The following is a 23,134-nucleotide window of genomic DNA, read 5'->3' as shown; positions in this document are numbered from 1 at the left end:
ACAGAGCACTGACTGACAGGCACCATGCCAAAGGCACTGGTATATCAGCGTCTCCTGGAGTCCTCCTCTCAACTCGGTGGGGCAGGGATCAGCCCTGTTTACAGATGAGGCTCCAAGAGGTAAATGATTTGTTCAAGGTCGGACAGCTGAGACACACTGGAGGTAGGATTCAACGCCAGAGGTGATGGACTTGGTTGGGCTTGAAAATAAAATGGCCAGTAATTTTACCAGCAAAATAGGTTTGTTCAAAAATAGAGGAATGACAATTCAGGATACGCAAGCTACAGCAAACCATAGGCAAGTCCGGGAACAAAGGACAGGAATGTTATTATATAGAGAAAAAGGAGGAAGTTGAGAGGGGCTATTTGAGCAAAAGTCCACCGGAGGTTGGGGATGTTTTCTTATTGCCTGAGTTGTGGCAACGTCTCATTGACTGGACTTTTGCTCTACAAAGAAAAAGTCTTTCTCCCTCTTGCAGGGGTGGTAAAGTAGGTCCTTTCCAGTTGGAGAATGCAAGGTATGCTTCTTCCTGTTGGGGTCTGCAATTGATGCATTGATAGGTAGGGTGTGAGAACTCCCCTCATTCTGACCTTCAAACTCTATTTTTCTTAAAAAGATTTTCTTTATTTATTAATGAGAGACACACACAGAGAGGCAGAGACACAGGCAGAGGGAGAAGCAGACCCCATGCAGGGAGCCCGACGTGGGACTCGATCCTAGGACTCCAGGATCATGCCCTGGGCTAAAGGCAGGCACTAAACCGGTGAGCCACCCAAGCGTCCCTCAAAACTCTATTTTTTTTTTCAGATTTTATTTATTCATGAGAGACACAGAGGGGGGTGGGCAGAAACAGAACCAGGCTCCATACAGGGAACCCAACATAAGACTCGATCCTGGGTCTCCAGGATCACGCCCTGGCCTGAAGACAGCACTAAACCACTGAGCCACCTGGGCTGCCTCCAAACTCTATTTTAAATGAGGTTTCCTTTATTCAGTTTCACAACTCCAAAGGCTGGAAGGGGCCCAGTGGGCAGAAACAAGGGCTTGAGCCCGGGGACCAGGGGCCTGTGCACTGGCCACACTACCAGGCTTCTGGTACAGGCTCTGAGGAGCTTGTCTTGACCACTCCACACCCCTATTCCACAGGGCTGACAGGGCCATGGGTCTGGGACTCAAGCCTAGGGATGCAGCACTCCCGCAGCCCTGTGTCCAGCATCTTGACTCCTAAGGGTATTTAGCATCCTGGGTGGCCATTTCTACTCCTAGGCCTCAATTTCTTCCTGTGTCAAACAGAGGAAATAATATTCGAGGCACCAGCTCAATTAGCCACCCAGTGCTGAGATCATCCACAAAAACCCAGGAGGGCTGGTCCCACTTCTGACCTGTCTTGGGAAGCTCCTTCCCCTGCACTGTGAGCTCATTCTCACCCACAGGTGTTTCCTAGAGAGGAAGCAGAGAGAGGGGGTTAGGAGCACAAGCTTTAGAGTCAGACAAACCTGGGTTTCAATTCTAGCTCTCTGGAGCCTTACACAAGTTACCTCATCTCTCTGAACCTCAGTTTCCTCCTCTACAAAACAAGATCAATAGCACCTTTCACCAGAGCAATTGGGGTTATTCAGTGAAACAAGGTCCAGAGACTTCAGCACGGCAGCCATTTAGCCCCGGCTGCCATTACCATGAAGAGCCAAGTCTGTTTCCCTTAGTTTCCACCTCCTGGTCCTCTGTTGTGTCCCAGAATCACACTGCATCTGTGTGTGTGTGTGTGTGTGTGTGTGTGTGTGTATGTGTGTGTGTCCCATAGGTCTGGGAGACCCAGGACCTCTCTCCTAGGGAGGGTGAGATACCAGCTCTGAGACCCCAGCCATCATGCCCATGCAGCCCTTCCCAAGCTCTGATCTGTGGCTTTTCTAGAGGATTCTGGGTTGCATACCACTTAAAGAGTATCTGGGGACCAGGCCTAGGCCTAGAGGAGTTCACACCCTGAGATCCTGGGAGCTTTCTTGAGGAACAACCCAGATGACCCAGGCTGCTGCATTTCCGTCACTGCCCCCCCGCCCCCCAATCTGCTTCTGTGGCTCTCACCTTCCTGCCTGTTACCAACAGTCTGGAGCACTGGGCTGTGAGTTTCCCACAGAGCCAAGGGTAAAGGTACAGGACCTGAAGCCTCACTCCAGGAAGGGGAGTCCCCAGTCCCCACCCAACCCTTCCCTCCTGAGTCATCTTATCTCCCTTCCCAGCACCTGACAGGTCCCTGTGGTTTATGGTCCAGGAGAGGGAACCACTCTAGCTGTAAATCATTTACTCCACCCTTCTTTACGGTCTTCTACTTCTTGCCTCCTGCTCCCTTCTGGTCCTGACTGCCCATGCCCTCTCTCCTCCTCACAGCCCAGAGTTGGATATATGACTTGACAGTTTACGGCATGGAGTCTGAAGCCAGACTGCCCAGATTTCCAAATCTGAACTCTACTGTGAACTACCTTTGTGACCTTGGGCAAGCTGTTTAACATTTCTTTCTTTTTAAAAATATTTATTTATTTATTTATTTATCCATGAGAGACACAGAGAGAGGCAGAGACAGAGGCGGAGGGAGAAGCTGGCTCCCTCTGCAGGGAGCCTGATGTGAGACTCAGTCCCAGGACCCTGGGATCACACCCTGAGCCAAAGGCTGGTGTTCAACTGCTGAGCCACCCAGGTGCCCTGTTTAACATTTCTGTGTTTAATTTCCCCATGGGGAATAGGGAGGATAATACCTTTCTCATAGAGTTAATAATGTGCATATTAAATGGATTAATATTTATAAAGTGCTCAGAATAGCACATGGTGAGTGTGAAATGCTACTGTAGCTATTAGCATCTCTCTGGTTTGGCTTTAGTACTTCTTTCTCTGCACCTGTCAAAGATACCCGAGGTCCTTTTTTTTTTTTTTTTTTTTTTTTGATACCTGGGGTCTTATTGCTGATTCCAGTGGCCCCCTCCCAAGTCCTACCCTTACTTGGCAGCTCTCTCTTTTTTTTTTAATTTTTATTTATTTATGATAGTCACACACACACACACAGAGAGAGAGAGAGAGAGAGAGGCAGAGACACAGGCAGAGGAAGAAGCAGGCTCCATGCACCGGGAGCCCGACATGGGATTCGATCCCGGGTCTCCAGGATCGCGCCCTGGGCCAAAGGCAGGTGCCAAATCGCTGCACCAACCAGGGATCCCTTTATTTATTTATTTATTTATTTATTTATTTATTTATTTATTTATTTATTTATTTTATTTCAAGTAGGCTCCACATCTAATGTGGGGCTCAAACTCACAACCCTGAGATTAAGAGTCAGATGCTCTACCAATTGAGCCAGTCAGGTGCCTCTTGGTAGTTCTCATTCTTGAAAGAATCCCTTGGCCTCTGTGACTGACATTGTCAAGAGATTCTGATTCTGAGGGGTGCCTGGGTGGCACAATGGGTTAAGATCTGTTTGTTTTTTTTTTTTTAAAGATTTGTTTATTGGTTTGCTTATTTATTTATTTTTTAAGGGGAGGGGCAGAGGGAGAGGGAGAGAGAGAGAGAATCTCCAGCAGAATCCCCACTGAGCATGGAGCCCAACATGGGGCTCAATCACCCAACATTGAGATTCTGAACTGAACCAAAATCAAGAGTTGGTTGCTGGGAATCCCTGGGTAGCTCAGCGGTTTAGCACCTGACTTTGGCCCAGGGCGTGGTCCTGGGTCCTGGGATCAAGTCCCACATCGGGCTTCTTGCATGGAGCCTGCTTCTCCCTCTGCCTGTGTCCCTGCTTCTCTCTCTCTCTCTCTCTGTGTCTCATGAATAAATGAATAAAATCTTAAAAAAAAAAAAAAGAGTTGGTTGTTAAACCCACTGAGCCACCTAGGCACTCCACATCAGGCTCTGTTTTCAGCCCATATTTCTGCTTGAGATTCTCTCCTTCTCCTTCTGCACCTCCCTCTGCTTATGCTGTCTCTCTCCCTCCCTCTCTCTCAGAGGAAGAAAGAAAGAAAGAAAAAAAGAAAGAAAGAAAGAAAGAAAGAAAGAAAGAAAGAAAGAAAGAAAGAAAGAAAAAGAAAGAAAGAAAGAGTCTTAATAAAAAGAGGGAGATTCTGACTCTGAGCTGTCAAGAGGGCAAGAAGTGTGGGACAGGTCCTCAACTAGTGGCAACAGAGCCTAACAGCATCCTCTATGGGATGGAGACCCAGAGAACTCTTCAAAACCTCACTTGGGCAGAGATTGTGAGATTCTTGATGGGGAAAGAGAAAGCGCATTAATAATAGGGACATGGAATATGGTGTCACGGCTTCTGGAGGAGGGCTCAAAAATCTTGTTAACTTCCCAAGGGGAGAAGACAGTGAAGGGTAACAAAATATGGTACCCTGTATTCCATTTTGGCATATTGACTAATTTGAACTGTAGATACTTGAAAACCAGCAAATGCAGAAAGAGGGTTTCTCTGAATTCCTCTTATTTGTTTTTTGTTTTTAAGATTTTATTTATTTATTCATGAGAGACAGAGAGAGAGAGAGAGAGAGAGACACAGGCAGAGGGAGAAGCAGGCTCCACACAGGGAGCCCGACGTGGGACTCGATTCCGGGACCCCAGGATCACGCCCTGGGCTGAAGGCGGTGCTAAACCGCTGAGCCACCCGGGCTGCCCTTGAATTCCTCTTATTTGCTTAAAGACGGATCTCTAAAAGGACTTGATGGGCATAAATCCCTTTCCTAGGAATTTCTTCTCATATCAATGAAGAGGAAACTAGGAATCTATACATCCAGACAAACTTGGTCACAAATTATCATATCTCCCATCCATTCTACTAAGGGTCCATTCATTTTTTCTGGAAATCATTTATGTTTCCTAAGAGGCCTATATTTCCCTTCCCCATTCCCTATTAAGATAGTATTTAAGCACGAATTCTTTTCTTTTAAATTTTTATTTATTTATGATAGAGAGAGAGAGAGAGGCAGAGACACAGGCAGAGGGAGAAGCAGGCTCCATGCACCGGGAGCCCGACGTGGGATTCGATCCCGGGTCTCCAGGATCGCGCCCTGGGCCAAAGGCAGGTGCCAAACCGCTGCGCCACCCAGGGATCCCTTAAGCATGAATTCTAAGCTAAATGAGTTACTCATTCTTCCTTGGGTATCTCCCATTCTTCCATGCATAAATTGTACATGTTAATAAGCTTATGTCTGTTTTTCTTTTGTTAATGTTTTGTTTAAGAGTTTCATCTGAAGACCTAAGATGGGTGGAGGTAAAGTTTTGACTCCTGTACAAAGCCCTAGCCCCTAGTATCTTAGAATGTGACTATATTTGGAGATTAAATCTCTAAGGAGGTAAGTTAAAATGAGGCTGTCAGGTGGGCCCTAATCTGATTCAACTGGTGCTTTTTTTTTTTCTTTTTAAGATTTTATTTATTTATTCATGAGAGACACAGAGAGAGAGAGAGAGAGAGAGAGAGAGAGAATGGCAGAGACACAGGCAGAGGGAGAAGCAGGCTACATGCAGGGAGCCTGACGTGGGACTTGATCCCAGGACTCCAGAATCACGCCCTGAGGCAAAGGCAGTTGCCAAACCACTGAGCCACCCAGGGATTCCCTCAACTGGTGTTTTTAAGAGAAGAAGAGATTAGGACACACAGAGAAAAAGGTCATGTAGATAAAGGGGATTAAGAGGTACAAATTTCCAGTTATAAAATAAGTCAGTCACACAGATGGAGATTAATAGTACAACATAGGGAATGTAGTCAATATTACAACAATGTTGTATGGTGACACATGGTGACTACATTTACGGTGGTGAGCACTGAGTAATGTGTAGAATTGTCGAATCCATATGCTGTATACCTGAAACTAATATAATATGTCCATTATACTTAAGTTAAAAAAAAAAAGATCAGGGATCCCTAGGTGGCGCAGCGGTTTGGCGCCTGCCTTTGGCCCAGGGCGCGATCCTGGAGACCCGGGATCGAATCCCACGTCAGGCTCCCGGTGCATGGAGCCTGCTTCTCCCTCTGCCTGTGTCTCTGCCTCTCTCTCTCTCACTGTGTGCCTATCATAAATAAAAAAAAAAAAAAAAAAAAAAAAAAGATCACATGAAATCAAAGGGAGAAGACCATCATCTACAAATCAAGAGAGAGACCTCAAAAGATATGGTTAAAAAACAAAATTCAGGGGCACCTGGGTGGCTCAGTTAGTTGAGCCTCTGACTCTTGATTTTGGCTTGGGTTATGGTCTCAAGGTCAAATTTGGTGATTGAGCCCCCTCCCTCCCCTGCTCCTACTGAAGTGCTCTCTAAGATTTATTTTATTTTATTTTTTATTTTTTCTAAGATTTTATTTATTTATTTTCATGACAGACACACACAGAGAGAGAGGCAGAGACACAGGCAGAGGGAGAAGCAGTCTCCATGCAGGGAGGTGACGTGGGACTCCATCCCGGGTCTCCAGGATCATACCCCAGGCTGAAGGCGACGCCAAACCGCTTGGGCCATCGGGGCTGCCCTAAAATTTATTTTAGAGAGAGAGAGAGACTGAGATCACAAGCAGGGGGAGCAGCAGGAGAGAGAAGCAGGCTCCCAGCTGAGCAGGGAGCCCGATGGGGGGCTGGATACCAGGCAGACACTTAAATGACTGAGCCACCCAGGTGCCCCTAAAATAAACAAAATCTTAAAAAGAACAACTAAGTAAATTTGAAGACCTAATTGGCTTTATTAAATGAGTCATAAGTCAGGCAGCCTCTCATCTAGCCAGTTGAGGCCCTTCTGCGTAGTTTGTACAAAATGGAAGTTTTCATAAGAAGGAGCTTGGGGCAGGAAAGTTAGAAGCAAAATAAAAGAAAGGATTGTTTTAGGTAAGGTCGCTTTCCCTTAGGAGGAAGAGCAGAGATCTTATCATGCAGATCACCTCATCTTTCTTTGGGGGATGGGAAGGATTATGTGAAAGACTTACTGGCACCTATCAGAAAATTCCTGACAGGTTAGGATTTATATTTCTGGGGGAGGTGGAAACCGCACCAGGTCAGGTATTAAGCCCTGGCTTGGTGACTTGGCCTGGCCCAAGGAATGCCATTAAAGGTCTGTGGTTTTCTTTCTTTCTTCCTCTTTTTAAAAGATTTTACTTATTTATTTTGTGCCCAAGATTGCGAATCCGAGGAACCACCGAGGAGCCGACACTGATGCAAACACAGGAGGGTTTATTTACAAGCTCGAGCTTGGTTCCAAGTATACCCGACACAGCGGAGCAGGGACTTGGACCCTGAAGTGGGTTACAGCTGGGTTTTTTATAGGCTGGTCTAGGGGATTTCCAGAAGGGATGGAAGAATTCTAAGATGGGACTTTCTTTTTTTTTTTTTTTAATTTTTATTTATTTATGATAGTCACACAGAGAGAGAGAGAGAGAGGCAGAGGCACAGGCAGAGGGAGAAGCAGGCTCCATGCACCGGGAGCCCGACATGGGATTCGATCTTGGGTCTCCAGGATCACGCCCTGGGCCAAAGGCAGGCGCTAAACCACTGAGCCACCCAGGGATCCCAAGATAGGACTTTCTACCACGGGCGTGGGCTCTGTTGTCTTTCTGATATGGGATTACCTGCTGAGGACATTGAGGACATTCTGCAGTTTTTCCCCTTAAAGTTCAGCTCTTATTCACAGGGACCTAAGATAGTTGTACTTGTGCTAATGCTAAACTTTAGGTGGGATGGCCTTAATTTTTCTCGGCCTCCACAATTTACTTGAGAGACAGCAAGAGGGAGAGCGAGAGCGAGAGCACAAAGGGAGAAGGAGGAGCAGGGAATCAGACTTGGGGACTTGATCCTAAAGCCCCAAGATCAAGCCTGAGCCGAAGGCAGCCGCCTAACTGACTGAGCCGCCCAGGCAGCCCTGTGGTTTTCTTTTTGACAGAATCAACCTTACCAATCAATACCTTGAGCTTGGACTTCCAGCCTTCAGAACTATGAGAAAATAAATTTCTGTTGTTTTAGCCACCTAGTGCATAGAATTTTGTTATGGCAGCCCTACCGAACTAATACAAAGGCTAATATAAATTTTGTTTTATTTTCCAAATATCAAATTGCAACACAAATGTGCCTCTTTTTTTAAGATTTTATTTTTTTATTTTTTTTAAGATTTTATTTATTTATGAGAGACAGAGACAGAGAGAGACAGAAACACAGGCAGAGGGAGAAGCAGGCTCCATGCAGGAAGCCTGACGTGGGACTCGTCCCAGGTCTCCAGGATCACACCCTGGACTGAAGGCAGCATTAAACCGCTGAGCCACCTGGGCTGCCCTTTTTAAGATTTTATTTATTTATTCATGAGAAACACGGAGAGGCAGAGACACAGGCAAAAGAAGAAGCAGGCTCCCCAAGGGGAGCCTGATGCAGGACTTGATCCCAGGACCCCAGAATCATGACCTGAGCCAAAGGCAGATGCTCAACCACTGAGCCACCCAGGTGCCCCCAAATATGCTTTTTCATACTACACATGCTTCAGCCCCATTTTGCCTGGAGAGCTTCCCTTCTGGCCTCACAACTACCATCTCCCCACTGGAAAATTATTGACTTGTCTGATAAAACCAAACTCCTGACTATGGCACTTAAGCACCCCCACCCCCACTCCTCCTCATTCATCTGAGCTATTAGTCATTATCCCCATTTCAGGCTGTTTGGTTTCTCCCATCAGTGGCCATGAAGGGCAAGGTTAGATGGCCTGATGAGGGGTTGAGTGGGCAGGCAACATGGAGGTACGATGCAATGGAGATGACTGTGAAGGCAGGGAGGGCAGCAAGATACTGTGGCAGTGATCGATAATCCCAACCAGAGCGACTGCAACTCACATTAGGCTGTGAGGGGAAGATGGAGGGAAGTGGGTACTTTGTAGAGATGTTTATTTTTTAGAAGATAAAACTGACAGGAATTAGTTTTTGTTTTTTTAAGACTTTATTCGTTTACTTGAGAGAGAAAGAGAGAGAGAGAACACATAAGAAGAGGGGAGGAGCAGAGGGAGAAGAAGCAGCAGACTCCCCACTGAGCAGGGAGCCTGATGCATGGCTCATCCCAGGATCCTGGGATCCTGACCTGAGCCAAAGGCAGACACTTAACTCACTGAGCCACCTAGACACCCCTAGGAATTAGGTTCTAATAAATATTTGTTGACTTTCCTGGCTACTCTTTCTTTTTTGTTTAAAGATTTTATTTATTTATTCGTAGAGACAGAAAGAGAGGGCGGCAGAGGAGGCAGAGGCACAGCCAGAGGGAGAAGCAGGCTCCATGCAGGGAGCCTGATGTGGGACTCGATCCTGGGCCTCCAGGATCACACCCCGGGCTGCATGCAGGCGGCGCTAAACCGCTGTGCCACCGGGGCTGCCCTTGGCTACTCTTTCTAAAGCAAGCTTTTTGGTTACTCTTCTGTCCACTTCCTTCATATCCTTTTCAAAGCCTGCGATGACCTTGCTCCTATACTTGTCTATTGTTTGTTTCCATCTAAAAGCATGAATTAAACGAGGGCTGCCACCCTGAGGAGCCTTGTTCAGCCGGTGCTTGGCACTTAGCAGGTGCTCCCCATTAATCTCCGAGCCTGAATGGCTTAATAATTGAATGGGACAGAGTGAGGGCAGAGAGGTGAAAAGGACAAGGCCAGGGGGAGGCCTGTGATAACTGGGACAAACACTCTGGAGGGGTTAAGACCCTACCTCTCTGCGTTTCTGGCCCTGGGAAGGGCGGGCATGAACTGGGGGTCTAGAGGTCCACCTGGCTCCAGGACCACCTGCGCAATTGTCCGTCACTAGAATTGGGAAGATCCCAAATCCCAGTCTTCGCTTTCGGCTTTCAGAGGGCTGACTTAAGGCAGTAGGTGTTTCCAGGCAAAGGGAATAGGGGACCCCGCCAGAACCTGAGAGGTAATTCTCAAGAACGTGGAGGAGGGTAGCAGAGGATGTGGCATGGCACATGGTAAAAAACCCTTGAATGCTGGGCTGTTTGACCCCAAAACTCAGCGTGGCGGCCTCGCCCTTCCTCCACCCCTCCCTTCCCGGTCTCAAGCCAGGCTCAGGAGGAGTGTGCAATTCTTCCCAAGCCCTAAAAGGGGGTGGTATCCGGCTGGGCCAGGGGGCGCTGGTCGAGGGCTTGGGACCCGCAGAAGGTCTCGCGCACTTAAAGGGGAGTGTTGGTGACGCCCCCTGGAGAAGGCGAGCGGCCCCCCTTTCCCCGCCCCGGCCCCGGCCCCGGCCCCGGCTCTCCCTTCCCGCCAGCATCGCTAGTCCGTCTGGCTGCTTGGGGGAGCTCTCCAGATAGCCAGCCCCACTCGGACTTCAGAACAAGCCCCGAAAGATGGGGACGGAAAGGGAGTCCCCTCAGCGGGCCTCTCGGTCACCGGGGCGCAGGGAGAGGGCTTCGGAGGAAAGGCCGCCCCCGACTCGGGCCGCCCCCGCAAGGCTCCCGGCGGCAGGCGGGGCGGGCGGCGGGCGGGGCCTCGCGGTGACGCAGGGCCCGGGGGCGTGGCCTCCGGCGGACTCTCCGCCCGGGAGGGGGCGGGCTCTCGGTGACGGGCGCCGGGGAGGGGACAGGCGTTCATTGATAAAAACGCCGGGCTCCCCCGGCGCGAGCGCAGAGTAGCAGAGCCCGGCAGCGCCACGCGAGGCCGCGGCCCGGCGGAACCGAAACGAGCCGGGCCCGCGCTGCGACGCGCCGCCTGCATGGAGCCCGCCGCCGGCTGCCAGTCCCCGCGCCCCTTCCCGCGTGCGGCCGCCCCGCCCGCGCCCCCTGCCGGGCCCGGGCCGCCTGGGAGCCCCGGGCCGGGCCCCGCGCTGGACGTGCTGGCGGGGCCACCGGCGGCGGACCCGGGGCGCCTCATCACCGACCCGCGCAGCGGCCGCACCTACTTCAAAGGCCGCCTGTTGGGCAAGGTGAGCTGCGGGGCGGGGTGCCCTGGGGGCAGCGGGGGGCTCCTGCTAGCCTCCTGGACGGCGCCGGGTGGGGCCGGGCGCTTGTCCGCGGCGCGGGGACGCGGGGACGCTTGTCCTCGGCGCGGGGACGCTTGTCCTCATCGCGGGGACGTCTGCGGGCCGGACGTGGCTGTCCTGGAGCGCTCCGCCTGATGCCCCCTCCCCGTAGGGGGGCTTTGCCCGCTGCTACGAGGCCACTGACACGGAGAGCGGCAGCGCCTACGCGGTCAAAGTCATCTCGCAGAGCCGCATCACCAAGCCGCATCAGCGCGAGAAGGTGGGCCCAGGCCCAGCGGACCAGGGGTGGGGTGGGGACAGCGGTCAGGGAGCCCTTGACGGATGACCACCCGGCGCCCCCATTGCAGATCCTAAACGAGATTGAGCTGCACCGCGGCCTGCAGCACCGCCACATCGTGCGTTTCTCCCACCACTTTGAGGATGCGGACAACATCTACATCTTCCTGGAGCTCTGCAGCCGAAAGGTGAGCGATGACTAGGAGAGGGGGCGAGGGAAAGGGGGGCCTTAAGACCCGGAGCTGGAGCCCTGTCGTCTCCTCCGTGAGCATGAATGGAGGGAGGGTCAGAGAGGGTGGATCAGGGGCTGAAGCAGTGGCTCTCTGCAGTCCTTGGCCCACATCTGGAAGGCCCGGCACACTCTGTTGGAGCCAGAGGTACGCTACTACCTGCGTCAGATCCTTTCCGGACTCAAGTACTTGCACCAGCAGGGCATCCTGCATCGAGATCTCAAGCTGGGTGAGACTCCTGGGCCAGCACGAGTGGGGTCTGGGGAGGCAGAGAGAAAGGATTCTGACACACCTCTCTGACCCCATTCAGGAAATTTTTTTATCACTGAGAATATGGAACTGAAGATGGGGGACTTTGGGCTGGCAACCCGGTTGGAACCCCCGGAACATAGGAAGAAGTGAGTGTTTGAGGAGAGGGGTGACCACAGTCTGTATGACACAGATGACATGTGTGACAGTGAGTATGTATGTGGGAGGCACGATGACTGCCTGATGTCTGTGTGTGTGTGATAGATGGGAAAAGGATGATGGGTTGTTTGGGAGGGGTTGGGGGGTGGAGGCGGCAGCCCGAGTCCCTAGGACTGCTGGAAAGGCTGAGGGGCCTTCCGGTGTTTGAGTCCCTGAGACAGATGGGGCTGTAAGGATCCGATGTGTAGATGGGGGAAGGTGACATTGGCAGTGTGTGTGTGTGTGTGTGTGTGTGTGTGACAGACTGAGTGTGGGAATGGCACGACATGCCACCCTGGATAAGAACACTCTGCTGTGGCCACGATGCCTAGGTGCGAGCGGCAACAGATAGCATGTGTGGCGGATGTGTGTTTTGGGGGGAATATGACAGCTGGTGTTGGTTTGTGTGTGGCACAGAGCATAGGAGGTGACAGCTTGTGTGGGTGTCTGACAGACGGGAGTGGGGGACTGAGGAAGGGATCCGTGAGGGACCCTTTGCTAACCGTGGAGGAGGGGGCTGGGGTGGGGGTCGAGGCCTCTGCCTGTCATGAGCAGCTGGGCCAGGCGGGTGGGCGGGGACTCAGCTGCCATCCCCAGCATCCATTGTCCCAGGACAAACAGGAGTTCTCTTGCCTCTGGTGACAGGCAGCTGCTTTGTCTGGACTCAGCAGTGGGGGCAGGGAAGGGAAGGGCTGGCCAGGCTGGGTCTGAAACTTCTCCTGTCTTCCTCCCTATCCCTTTTCAGAACCATCTGTGGCACCCCCAACTATGTGGCCCCAGAAGTGCTGCAGAGACAGGGTCACGGCCCCGAGTCAGACGTGTGGTCCCTGGGCTGTGTCATGTGAGTCCCGGGTCATCTGTACTGTACCAGCGGGTGCATTAATGGGGTGTACCTTCCGCTTTACTCCTGCCCCCCTTGTCTTGTCTCTGCCCTGCAGGTACACACTGCTGTGTGGGAATCCCCCCTTTGAGACAGTTGACCTGAAGGAGACGTATCGCTGCATCAAACAGGTTCACTACACACTGCCCGCCAGCCTCTCACTGCCTGCCCGGCAGCTCCTGGCTGCCATCCTTCGAGCTTCGCCCCAAGACCGCCCCTCAATTGACCAGATCCTGCGCCACGACTTCTTTACCAAGGTCTGTGGCTCCCCAGACATCTAAGTCAAGGCTGCATATTCCCAGGGGATTCAATGAGGGGAGGTGACAGGAGTCCTGGGGCCTCCCTTCTTTGCTCACATGCCTTTCCTCCTTAGGGCTACACCCCCGACCGGCTCCCTGTCAGCAGCTGCGTGACAGTCCCAGACCTGACACCCCTTAACCCAGCTAGGATTCTGTTTGTCAAAGTTACCAAGAGCCTATTTGGCAGGAAGAAGAAGAGTAAGTCTGGAATGTCCATGGTTTCCACTCTGTCTGGGTACAGAGTGGCTTGTTACATATATTGTGGGGGTGAGAGTATGAGTGCCTTTGAACCCCTGTGTACAGAGCATGTGCCCATCTGTATCCCTGCAGGAAGCCCGGGGGGATGGGCAGGACATGAGGGCTGTACCTTCCCCCACCCAGGTAAAAACTGTCCTGAGGAGCGGGACGAGGTCTCCTGTTTGGTGAGCGGCCTCACTCGGACGTCCATTGGCCATCAAGACGCCAGACCCGAGGTGAGCTACTCACATGGGTAGTGTGCCCTGACTCACTCTCACCCTAGCTGCTGCGGGAAGCCTGGGATAAAAGAAGCTAGTGAAGCATCTAGCCTCGTGGTGGCCTAATTGGCTGTGTCTCATTAGCCAGGCGGGGCTGACCTGGGGTGCCCCGGCTGCCAGGGCCGTGGACTCGAGGATTTGGATTTGGGGGCCTATCTCACTCCCTTCCCCTGCCCATCCCTCCAGGCTCCAGCAGCTTCTGGTCCAGCCCCGCTCAGCCTGGCAGAGACAGCACCTGAAGACAGCTCACCCCGTGGGACACTGGCGAGCAGTGGAGATGGTGAGCAGCTGGGAGTTTGAGAGGTGCTAGGGTTGTTGGGGCTAAGCCCAGGGACCAGAGGGAAGGCGTGTCAGAGACATGGCCTGTATCCTGGTGAACCACTGCCCAATTCCACATGTTCTGTTCTCTTCAGGGTTTGAAGAAGGTCTGACTGTGGCCACAGTGGTGGAGTCGGCCCTCTGCGCTCTGAGAAACTGCCTGGCCTTCATGCCCCCAGGTAAGGTTGGGGTCCTGTATGGGTGAATGGTGGTTGGGAGTTCTTTGGCTGAAAGGTTGGGAACAGCTCCTCACTCGTTCTTATTCCATGACAGCGGAACAGAACCCAGCTCCCCTTGCACAGCCAGAGCCTCTGGTATGGGTCAGCAAGTGGGTTGACTACTCCAACAAATTTGGCTTTGGGTATCAACTGTCCAGCCGCCGTGTGGCTGTGCTTTTCAACAATGGCACACACATGGCCCTTTCAGCCAACAGAAAGTAAGTGCTGTTATGGAGTGCCTTGAACCCAGGCTGTTGTGACCAGCACGTGTGCGCTCCTGCCCTTGGGCGTCCTGGGGTCTCCTAGGGACGGGCATTGGTGCAGGGCTCCTTCTGACCTCTTGTCTCCTCTCCTCCAGGACCGTGCACTACAACCCCACCAGCACAAAGCACTTCTCTTTCTCTGTGGGTGCTGTGCCTCCGGCCCTGCAGCCTCAGCTGGGTGTCCTCCGGTATTTTGCCTCCTACATGGAGCAGCGTCTCATGAAGGTGTGTGGATTGGAGTGGGACACACTGAGGATTGACACCTCCCGATCCCTTCCTGTTCCCCTTGCGGGAGGGGTGGAGGGCTCAGAGCTAGGGGCTGAGCCTCTAAGGGACACTTCCGGGGGGGGGGCGCTGACTCACATCAGCAAGTGACCTGCTCCTGCTCCCAGGGTGGAGACCTGCCCAGCGTGGAAGAGGTGGAGGTGCGGGTCCCTCCACTCCTGCTGCAGTGGGTCAAGACTGATCAGGCGCTCCTCATGCTGTTTAGTGATGGCACCGTCCAGGTGAGAACCTCCTGGATTCGGGGAGGGCCTGGAGGGGTGGTGCTGGGGCCGAAGCTAGCCCCAGGCCCTGATCAGTGCCATCCTTCTGCGCATAGGTGAACTTCTACGGAGACCACACCAAGCTGATCCTCAGTGGCTGGGAGCCCCTCCTTGTGACTTTTGTGGCTCGCAATCGCAGTGCTTGTACTTACCTCGCTTCCCACCTTCGGCAGCTGGGCTGCTCCCCAGACCTGCGGCAGCGGCTCCGCTATGCTCTACGTCTGCTCCGGGACCGCTGCCCAGCCTAGGCCCTACCCTGCAGAGCAGGCCGTGGCCTAAAGCCTCAGGTCCGAGGCCTGTGCCTGTACGGCTCTGGCCCTGTCCCTTTGGTGCCTCACTGGGGGCTCTGGGCCGAATCCCCCAGGGAATCAGGGACCAGCTTTACTGGGGTCGGAGTCTGCCCCTCCTAGCAGCCTCCTGCCCCTTCTCCAAGAAAAGCCTGAGCCTTAGTCCCCAGCCAGGGGGCGTTATTTATGGACCACTTTTATTTATTGACAGACATTTATTTATTGGGATTGAGCCCCGGGGAGGGCCTCCTCCTGGGATAATAAACCGTTTTTGCAGAACTTGGAGGCGTCCTCACTCGCAGTAGAGCCCGTGGACCATGGCCACGGCGAAGAGCGAGGCGTTGGTGAAGGTGGCGGAGGCCAGCCCGTCGCTCTCCGCGTCCCAGAGCGCGCGGCTGGCCACGTGCACGCCCTGGCCGGCGCGCGGCCCCAGCACCACGCCGCACACCAGCTTGTAGCGCGGGGGACAGAGCTCGCGCAGGCGCACTCGCAGCAGCTCGCACAGCTCCCGGGTCAGCGGCCCCGCCTCGGCGCCCGAGTAGCACGTGCTGCGCAGCCGCGCCGCCAGCGCCGCCTCCAGCGAGCGCTGTACCCGAGCGGCCTCCCAGCGCTCCCCGGGCGCGGGCTCCGTGCGGTAGGAGGGCGCCGCTCGCCGCAGGGGGGCCAGGGGCAACCCCGAGAAGCTAACCCTCGAGCCTAGGGGAGGCACTGGGCCCAGAGATGGTCGCCGGCCCCCGGGACCCGCGCCTGGTCCTGCCAGGGAGTTGCGACGTGAGAAGGACGAGGCTGGGCCCAGCACAGAGCCCCGGCGGGAGGACGGGCCCGGGCCTGCCAGGCGGGCCTCATCGATACTGGGCAGGTGGCCTGCAGGCCTCGCTGCTGGTAGTTTCGGGCCGGGATCTTTGGGAGTATCCGCCTCCTGGCGGCCGGGGGGCGCGGACCTGCCAGCCATGGACCTGTCGGCTGGAAGACCCGCACCTGGGCAGGATGGCCTAAACTGGCCATCTTTGTACTCCATCCGGTCTTTCACTCAGCGATAAGGGTTTTTATCCCCTAACCCCTTCTTTTTTTTTTTTAAGATTCTATTTATTTATTAATTAGAGATAGAGGCAGAGACACAGGTAGAGGGAGAAGCAGGTTCCATGCAGGGAGCCTGACGTGGGACTCGATCCTGGGTCTCTAGGATCACGCCCTGGGCTGAAGGCAGGCGCTAAACCGCTAAGCCACCCAGGCGTCCCCCTCTAACCCCTTCTTACCTGTGTTCTGGGGGCAGGTGAATCAAATGGTGCCGGGCTGCGTGGATTCCTAGGCGCTTAAAGGGGTGAGGGCTGTCAGGGACATAAGGGGTGCTGCTCAGACTATCATCTTTGGGCTAGCCCCTGCCCCCCTGAGCTTCACTTCTCCCTGGGCACGGTGGAGGTAGCTCTAAGTACACCTCCTAGTCTTCCTTCTGCCGGACTTCCCCAGCAGAAGGGGGAGAATGAATCCGCCCTTTGCACCAGTCTAGACAGTGGGCCTCACCAAAAGGAGTCACAGAGATCCCACCTCCTTCAACCCCACAGATCCTTCTAGCCCCATAGGTTTTGAATCTGGCTGTCTTCCAGCCCTACCTACTTATGGGGTGGCTGACACAAAACTCGCCCCCACAACTGGCTGAGGCTGGAAGCAGGTGACTCAGGAAGTGCCTTCCTTCCTCTGCATTTGGCCTCTGGCCCTACCTCCAGAATCAGTTCTGGGATGAATGCCCTCTTCTCCCGAAACTCCTGAAACTCCCGCAGGCACCTGAGTCACCGGCTGATTTTGGCTTCCAAACTCCTAGCTCCACAGCCTTGCCTGCCCAGCTGACCTGACCGGCAGGCAGGAGGGTAATGGCCTCTTGTGTTGGGAAGTTGCCCTGGGTTACCCGGCAGGCTGTTTGGTTCCCTCCTTGCAGTCCCGGCTCTGGATTAACCTGGAAGTGTTCCTACTGTACGTGCCTAGTGTGGGGTACCTGAGTCCTCAGGGAAGAGGAGATCACCAGGGCCCAGAACCCAGGGCATACCACTGCGGGGGCAGATATAGAGCGTGGCTCCCGGGGCTCTTGAGCTGCTGTCCATTTCTCTCCTTGTGAAGTCTGGCTCTTCAGTTGTGAGCAAGTTGCAGAAGCCTGGGATATGGGGAGAGCTTGAGCCTGCAGGGGTGGCTGCTGGGGAATCAGGATCTGGGCCCACAGGAAGGAGAACGTCATGGCTCTTTCGTCTCCCCATCAGCCTCAACTGGGACAGACATTTCCGCTCCCTGTGCAGAGCTGGGGTGGGGTTTGGATGACTTCCTCAGCTCAGGGCTGTGTGCAGGGGGAGGGGAGGCCGGCAGCCTTGCTGATCCGGAGCCAACCTGACGCAATGGTGGTGCAAGAGTGGTGACTGGACTTGGCAGTGAACCAGGGCCTGGCCTCCTGACCCCTGATGACCTAAGTGCCCTAGGGCTTGTCCCTAGCTGGCCACACCTTTTGTCCCCAGCATGCCACCCTCTAGCCGTGGTTGCATTTTAGGGATGACAGATTGCATTTTAGGGATGCCACAGGCCATGACGCCTCTGTCGGGGCTGACAGCTCCTCACCTGACCTCCCTCTGGAAGGCACAGGACTGCCCCCCTCCAAGATGAGCCAGTCTGGGCTCTGAAAACTCCATGGGGGTGAGGAAGTTCCCTGTTGAGGGGGGTTCCCCAAGCCTGGCTAATCTGATCCTGACCCTGTGTGCAAGTGGGGGGAGGGGAGAGGGGCAGGGAGTTTGAACCCCCGACAGGCAGGGGCCTGGGTGCTGAGACCCTCCACTCAGCTTCCCACCCCTCTGAGGCCTGAAGTTTTCCCGGGGCCTGTGGGAGATGGGCGGGGACTCTCAAGCTGGGCTCCAGTTTCCGTGGAAACCCACAGGCTACCCACCCACTGCTCCCTGGGCAGGCTCCCAGCTGGGGCCTCATCCGCTGCCAGCCTCTCCTCCCCAGTCCAGTCTGCTCCACCCTCAGCCTCTCTAGGGCTCCTCCCTGAGTCCCCATCCCCTAGCCCAGGCTCTGGCCTCTTCCACTGGCCTCTGATGCCTTCTTAGGGAAGCTGGGCCTCTCCTGCCCCATCCCTAAACTTTAGCTTCTCAGGAAACAGGCTTTCCCAGCTTCTGCCCCTCCCTCTCAGGCCTTTCTAGTCTCACACCAGCTGCTGGGCCTGGCCAGGCCTCCTGCTCCTTCCCACCTACCACCTCCCTACAGACAGACAACAGGCCTCCTAGGCTATTGTTCTACTTGCTTACTCCCCGCCCCCCACCCCATGGAGACCCCAGGACTGGTTGTGCAAGGGGAGGCTGCATCCTTTTCCACAGCACTCCGAAGCCTGCTCAACAATCCCCAATACAGGTGAGGGGGTGGGCTGTCTGTGAGGTTTCCCTAACTGGCTCTGCTGGGCCCCATGACCCCGAGGAAGCCTTGGGTACACAACCGGTGGGGAAGACAATCCTCCCTGGTGCACTCAGTCTGGGGAAGTCAAGTGTGGAGAACGACTACAGGTCACTCAGCGTCCTTGATGTCCTGAGAACCAGAGGTGGGAGGCGGGGGTGTGGGAGGGTGTGGGGGCTGCAGCCCAGAGCAGCTGTGTGACTTCAGGCAAAGGCCTTCCTTTTTTGGCTCTTGAGCTCCTGGCAGAGAAGAGCCCTTTGCCCCCTGGATCCTGAGACATGGGATGTAACTTGAATCCCTCCCTGGGAGGCAGAGGAGCGGATGACCCTGTTCTGGGAACTGGGGATTCACAAGAGGAACAAAGCTCAAGGGACTGAGTGAGCCAGAGCCTCAGACAGGAAGTAGGGTGCTGCCTAGAGCTCACTGCCCAGGATGCTGGTGGTGTCTGCAACCAGGGACAGAAGATGGGGAGCAGGGCTGGTCAGAACAAGAGTGTACCTCTCTGTCCCCCCTCCCTGGAAGCTCAGCTCCTCCTCAAGGGCTGGTGACTCCTGTAACCCTACTGCTTTGGGGATTACAGTCTAGTCTGAGTAGTGGGAACCCCTGGCCTTGGACCAGGGACTAGGAGGCTCCAGAAGCTCAAGCTTCATTTCCTGCCTCCTACCCCCTATGCTGTTGGGAGGCCCAGAGGCTGGGGCAGGAAGTGATTGTGAAGATGGAAAATGTGGTCTGGTCTCATGATGGTGTATCGCTGCCATGTCTGTCTGCAGCCAGTGCACTCTGCACCCCCGCTCCCCACCCCCTCCTGCGTGGAGGAGGCTGAGAAAGGCTGAGTTTGCAGTCTATGGAGGAGGAGCCAAGAAGAGCCTCCTTTGCCTCAAGACGCAGGCTGGGGTGGAGGGGGGTAGGTAGGATCAATGTTGCATCAGCCTTGGCGCCCCCTCAGTGATCAAGTGTAGCCACCTCCTCTAAGAACTGAGGGTTTGGGATTAAGATCTCGTTTCATGGATGAGAAATTTGAGATTCAAAGGTATAAAGTCACTTGCCCGAGGGGCCATCCGGTGGAGCTGGAACTAGAATCCAGGAACGTGTATCCCAGGCCTTTGGCTAGAAGACGAAGACCTGGCCCTTAGGACGGATGAGGAAATGAAGGCCCAGGGTGGGCAGAGGTGAAGCCCAGGGGTTGTACCCAAGATGCTGGCCTCTTCTTCCCTGGTTCTCTCCCCTTCCCCACAGTGATGTTTGCTTTGTGGTCGGTCAAGAGCGGCAGGAGGTGTTTGCCCATCGGTGCTTGTTGGCCTGTAGATGCAACTTCTTCCGAGGACTTCTTGGCCCAAAGCTGGGCCCCGGGATGCCTAGCCCTGTGGTGCTAAGCACCGTGCCAGCTGAGGCCTTCCTGGCAGTGCTGGAGTTCCTGTACACCAACAGTGTCAGGCTGCACCGCCACTCTGTGAGCCCATCGGGCATGGGGCTGGGGGCCTGGGGGGCAGGGGAGGGGCAGGGAAACTCTCTCCCACTCCCCCAACCACCCACTCTGCAGGTGCTGGAGGTGCTGACCGCGGCTGTGGAATATGGGCTGGAGGAACTGCGAGAGGTGGGTTTATATGACAGGCCCGGGTCTCGCTTTGCTTTCCTCTCATGGGCTCAGTTCACACCCTGCCTCACACACACTGTGGCCTGCAGAGGAACATGTACCAACACACAAGTATGGATATCTCTGTGTAAACAGGCACGTATGTGTGCCTGTGTGCAAGAGGATGTGTGTGTGTGCGCAGTAGGGGCACGTGGGGGTATTTAGGGCCAGTGCAGTAGATTCCAGGGTAAGTCAGCCTTGATCCTTGTCCTTTAGAGAGACACACGGAAACTCTTAACCCCGGGGCCTAAGAAGGGTGGTAGAGGAAGGTATGTGATGCTGAGACTCTACAGAGGGTCTCAGCCATCAGGGAGAAAAGGAGGGAAGCCTCCTGGGAGGAGGAAACTTGTGTTAGATCAAGTAGAACAGGTCGGAGTTTGCTCGGAGGGGGAGTGGAAAGGTGGCATTCTGGTCACTGAGCCACAAAAGGAGCTAGGGAGCCGTTTAGTGTGGCTGGACCAAGAGTTTGAGAGGAGGAGAGACAGAGGAGATCGGAAAGGGAAGCCGGGGCTAGATCACGAAGGACCTTCAAGAATTTGGACTTTTTTTTTTACCCAGAGGGCATGGGTTCACTGGAGGTTTCAGGTAAGGGGTGAGGTGACTGGGAGAGATGGGAAGGGCTCCCCAGTGCGCTAGGGATGAGTAGCGGTGGAAACTCAAGAGAGCAGTGCGTGAGAAGTATAACTGGAATGACCCAGCACTTTTCTGGGTGTGAGGGTGAAAGGGACAGGTCATGATGAAATTCAAGTTTCTGGCTTACGACCAAAAGGTCTCTGAGTAGGAGGGGAACAGGTGGAAGAAGACAAATGTCCTCAGAGAAAAGGAGAGTGGATTTTCACGAGGCTTGCATCTAGTTTGATTATTGGGGAATGTGCTAGAAGGTAGACTGCTGCTAGCCTCTAATCCCTTCAGGCTTGCCAGGTCTCAGCCCCTGGTGATTCCTCGCCTCCCCTGGCTGTTAGGCTCACTGCTTCTGGGGTGAGGCCAGGGTCTTGGAACAGAGATGCCTCCGCACAACCCACTTTCCTTTGTTTCCAGCTGTGCCTGGAGTTTGTGGTGAAGGTGATGGATGTGGAAATGGTCTGTGAGGCCTTGCAGGTAGGTGCTGCTGGACGGGCTTGTAGGTGGGCCTCGGCGTGGAGGCCCGGGCCACATGGCCTTCCTGCCCCCAACCTGCTGCCCTTCCTTCTGTTCCCAGGTTGCCGTGACCTTTGGCCTGGGAGCCCTGCAGGAGCGTTGCGTAGCCTTCATAGAGGCCCACAGCCGGGTATCGCTCCCCATCTTCATCACCCCAAACCCGCACACCTCACTTGACTGCCCCCTGACCCATTCGTGGACCCACAGGAGGCGCTCCGGACCCGCGGCTTCTTGGAGCTGTCGGCGCCCGCCTTGCTGCCCCTGCTGCGCAGCGACAGGCTCTGCGTGGACGAGGCCGAGCTGGTCCTGGCCGCCCGGAGCTGGGCGCGCGTGGGCGCGGTGAGCGGGGGCGAAGGGGACCCCGCCCTGGGGCTGCGGGAGGAGGCTGGGGCGCAGGAACCAGGTACCCCGCCCGTCCGGGCTTAGGGCTGGCGTTCGCAGGCCGTGCTGGAGCGGCCTGTGGCGGAGGTGGCGGCCCCGGTGGTGCGGGAGCTGAGACTGGCCTTACTGGCCCCGGCGGAGCTGAGCGCCCTGGAGGAGCAGAACCAGCGGGAGCCGCTCATCCCGGTGCGGACGCGGGGGATGCCGCGGGCCAGGGTGGGCGGGCGAGGGGGTCCCGCCGACTCCGCGGTGACAGGCCTTCCCCTGCAGGTGGAGCAGATCGTGGAGGCGTGGAAGTGCCACGCTCTGCGGAGAGGGGATGCGAGCCGGGGCGCCCCGTGCCGCCGCCGGAGGGGAACCCTGCCCCGGGAGCACCACGGCTTTCTGGATCTGCCCCTTAAGTGACCGAAGGCCGCGATTCGCGGGGAATTCTGGGCCGGTCCCAAACTACAGCTCCCAACATGCCCGGCGCTCAGAGGGGGCTTCCGCCCCCAGCATGCCCTGCGAACGGGGGGCGGGAAGAACGGCTGTCGGCCCAGTGCGGCGGGGCGGGGCGGGGCGGGGCGGGGCGGGGCCCCAAAGCGATTCCTCAGCGCCTTACCCTGGCTCTGTCCCGGGGCTCTGGCCGCGCTGCCCCCCACCCCGCGTTTACTTCCGTAACCCCCACATGTTTTCAGCTCTGCTCCCTCTTTATTCCAGACCTGCTTCTTGAAGCTCTCTCTCCAGATCCCCGACACTCAGTCCAAGTCGAGCTGCCTTCTCATCTTCCCCAATTCCGCCCCCATCGTGTTTCTCATCCACGTGGGTGCCCCAGCCAGAAACCTGCATCTCGGCCTTGCCTTGTTCCTCTGCATCACAGCTGCCTCCTGCGGCTTCCACCTTCTAAGAGACTGAAGGGTCGCTGAATGTACCAACCCAAAATATGCCTCTTTGGGCTAACGATTATTTTAAGCTGGTTGTTTTGAGAAACAGTGGAAGCTCTGGAAAGTAGAAGTTACCCTTTTGTAAGGGAAATGTATATTTAAAAAGGAAATCTCCATTCGTAAGGGTGTCTCATTCTTGTGCCAGGAAAAGAAGGATGATGAACTCACAGGAGGATTTTAGTGGAGAAGGCCCCCGCTGAAATCTGCTTAACAAACCTCCTGTTGTTTACTGTGCTTTTCCTGGTAGCTTCCCCGTAACTATCCTCCCTACACTTTTCTTTGCTCTTTAGCTTAAGATGGTTTTTCAGCAGGTATTCAGACCGCTTTGGGGATCCACTCATTTTTCCCTGGGTATCTTCCATGTACACTGAGATATACATACTAATAAACTTGTTTTTCTCTTGTTAA

The 23,134-nt window shown here is 54.9% G+C and overlaps 3 protein-coding genes across 16 annotated transcripts; 2 read left to right on the top strand and 1 right to left on the bottom strand.

Moving 5' to 3' along the window:
- Nucleotides 1-10,669: 10,669 nt before the first annotated feature.
- PLK3 (polo like kinase 3) lies at nucleotides 10,670-15,508 on the top strand. Its single transcript, XM_077845240.1, has 15 exons — nucleotides 10,670-10,894; nucleotides 11,103-11,210; nucleotides 11,299-11,415; nucleotides 11,557-11,686; nucleotides 11,768-11,855; nucleotides 12,650-12,745; nucleotides 12,843-13,041; nucleotides 13,158-13,281; nucleotides 13,465-13,556; nucleotides 13,785-13,878; nucleotides 14,012-14,095; nucleotides 14,190-14,352; nucleotides 14,493-14,622; nucleotides 14,790-14,903; nucleotides 14,999-15,508. The coding sequence occupies exons 1-15, from the start codon at nucleotides 10,685-10,687 to the stop codon at nucleotides 15,188-15,190; spliced, it is 1,941 nt and encodes a 646-aa protein (XP_077701366.1). The 5' UTR covers nucleotides 10,670-10,684; the 3' UTR covers nucleotides 15,191-15,508.
- DYNLT4 (dynein light chain Tctex-type 4) lies at nucleotides 15,416-22,241 on the bottom strand. Of its 6 annotated transcripts, none has more exons than XM_077845258.1 (3): nucleotides 16,948-22,241; nucleotides 16,486-16,557; nucleotides 15,416-16,192 (listed from the first exon to the last, which is right to left on the bottom strand). In XM_077845258.1, exon 3 carries the CDS (start codon nucleotides 16,179-16,181, stop codon nucleotides 15,522-15,524), a length of 660 nt encoding a protein of 219 aa, XP_077701384.1. In that variant the 5' UTR covers nucleotides 16,182-16,192; nucleotides 16,486-16,557; nucleotides 16,948-22,241; the 3' UTR covers nucleotides 15,416-15,521. The 6 variants fall into 6 exon arrangements, with proteins under 6 accessions (XP_077701384.1, XP_077701385.1, XP_077701382.1 ...); XM_077845259.1 differs by having other exon boundaries at nucleotides 17,220-22,241; XM_077845256.1 differs by having other exon boundaries at nucleotides 17,271-22,240.
- On the top strand, nucleotides 15,877-23,134 carry BTBD19 (BTB domain containing 19). 9 transcript variants are annotated; one of them, XM_077845250.1, is made up of 9 exons: nucleotides 15,877-17,094; nucleotides 18,580-18,613; nucleotides 19,889-20,102; nucleotides 20,193-20,246; nucleotides 21,324-21,383; nucleotides 21,484-21,552; nucleotides 21,630-21,761; nucleotides 21,864-21,989; nucleotides 22,503-23,134. In XM_077845250.1, the coding sequence occupies exons 3-9, from the start codon at nucleotides 20,004-20,006 to the stop codon at nucleotides 22,695-22,697; spliced, it is 735 nt and encodes a 244-aa protein (XP_077701376.1). In that variant the 5' UTR covers nucleotides 15,877-17,094; nucleotides 18,580-18,613; nucleotides 19,889-20,003; the 3' UTR covers nucleotides 22,698-23,134. The 9 variants fall into 9 exon arrangements, with proteins under 9 accessions (XP_077701376.1, XP_077701375.1, XP_077701378.1 ...); XM_077845249.1 differs by having other exon boundaries at nucleotides 15,877-17,902; XM_077845244.1 differs by lacking the exon at nucleotides 15,877-17,094 and adding an exon at nucleotides 22,074-22,204 and having other exon boundaries at nucleotides 17,951-18,613; nucleotides 22,503-22,659.

This window comes from Canis aureus, chromosome 13, assembly GCF_053574225.1.
Source record: "Canis aureus isolate CA01 chromosome 13, VMU_Caureus_v.1.0, whole genome shotgun sequence".
Taxonomy (NCBI): domain Eukaryota; kingdom Metazoa; phylum Chordata; class Mammalia; order Carnivora; family Canidae; genus Canis; species Canis aureus.
Note: the sequence above shows the minus strand (reverse complement) of the source record. Positions and strands in the feature narration are given on the sequence as shown.